Genomic DNA, 1,449 nt, shown 5'->3' with positions numbered 1-1,449 from the left:
CTGGTCCAGGTCCAGGTCCTGAACACTGAAGCAGATAACCCGGGTTCTGGTCCAGGTCCAGGTCCTGAACACTGAAGCAGATAACCCGGGTTCTGGTCCAGGTCCAGGTCCTGAACACTGAAGCAGATAACCCGGGTTGTGGTCCAGGTCCAGGTCCTGAACACTGAAGGAGATGACCCGGGTTGTGGTCCAGATGAATTCATTGATTTAAAGTTCATTAAAGAGACGAGAGTTGAAGCTCTTAGAGCTCCTGTTCTGATCCAAAGGCCCGGTTTGTTGGACCTCAGGCCCTCCAGAACCGGCCTGCTGGGAACGTTTTACGGGTCCCTAAATTCCCAGCATGCACTGCTGTGAGACGCCGTCCTCCGGACAGACCCACAGGAGCAGAACTTTAAACAGAACCATGAATGTTCTGAAGCTGAATCGGGTCGGCAGGAAGTACGAAGCTGCCTTTGTGAAAAAGTTCAGTTACAGAAACTATAAACTTTATAAAACTTCTCAGTTGTCAAAGTTTACACCCAGATTTGAATCGACGCTGTTCTGTTTTAAAGAGAAACCCAAGATTTTAATTTGAAGTTTGGAGTTTTGTGCTTCCTGTAAGAAGCAGATTTATTTGATCTCAGATGAAATAAAAATATCTTTTAATGAATTCAGCTGCAGTAAAAAATGAACTTTGGACACTGAGGACATACAAATGTCATCTGACCGTGGAGCGGCGGGACCGGTTCTGGAAGCCCGGAGTGAAGACGAGTTCTGCACAGGAACCTGAATAAAGTTTGTTCAAACGTTCGTGGCTGTAGACGAGAAAGAACCGAACCGACCAATCGGGTCGCAGGCCACCAAAAGTCTGGAGATAAGAAGGTTCGATTGTTCTTGTCAGTCTTTGATGATGGGCTGTCGGCCCTTCACTATAATCTCCAGAACCGGCGTCAGGTCCATCAGGTTCTTCAACATATCCATGATGTCTGGGTGCTCTCTGGCTCCTTCGATGAACTCCTCCAGGGTCATCTCACCTGAGGGGTCAAAGGTCAGCAGGTGTTACAGTCAGACAGCAAACCGTTGAGCCAGTTCCCCATCAGAACCACAAACAGAACCTCCTGTTAAGCTTTACCTTCTCCCTTCACGTCGATCCTCTCAAAAATGAGCGTGACGATCTCCTCGGGGTCGATGTCTCTGTTCCGTGTGATGTCCTGGATGGCCTGCAGGGGGCGACAGCATGAAGATCAGACGGGCCTAACTGAATAAACAGAAATCTGAAGCCTGATTGACTTGTTTAGACCTTCTGCTGAATGAGCGTCTTAAACTGATTAACTTTACCCTGATTTAAAATGGCCGCCACAGCTAAACCAAGCAGAGACAAAAACTTCCTTCAGGAACTGTTGGTTCTTTAACTATAAAACATTTCCTTCAACAGTCAAGCTGTATCTGAAGAATGAGTTTCTGGGTCAG

At 47.3% G+C, this 1,449-nt stretch overlaps 1 protein-coding gene across 1 annotated transcript; it reads right to left on the bottom strand.

The window, feature by feature from the left end:
- Nucleotides 1–6: 6 nt before the first annotated feature.
- Nucleotides 7–1,199, bottom strand: LOC112450161 (guanylyl cyclase-activating protein 3; the record flags this gene model as incomplete). Its single annotated transcript, XM_025003551.2, is given in 2 exon segments — nucleotides 7–1,013; nucleotides 1,112–1,199. Coding segments are annotated over 2 exon segments (225 nt in total), but the record flags the coding sequence as incomplete, so codon positions are not given.
- Nucleotides 1,200–1,449: the final 250 nt, after the last annotated feature.

Source organism: Kryptolebias marmoratus, linkage group LG13 (genome assembly GCF_001649575.2).
Source record: "Kryptolebias marmoratus isolate JLee-2015 linkage group LG13, ASM164957v2, whole genome shotgun sequence".
Classification (NCBI taxonomy): Eukaryota; Metazoa; Chordata; class Actinopteri; order Cyprinodontiformes; family Rivulidae; genus Kryptolebias; species Kryptolebias marmoratus.
The sequence above is the reverse complement of the archived record's forward strand: the minus strand, read 5'-3'. Positions and strand labels throughout refer to the sequence as shown.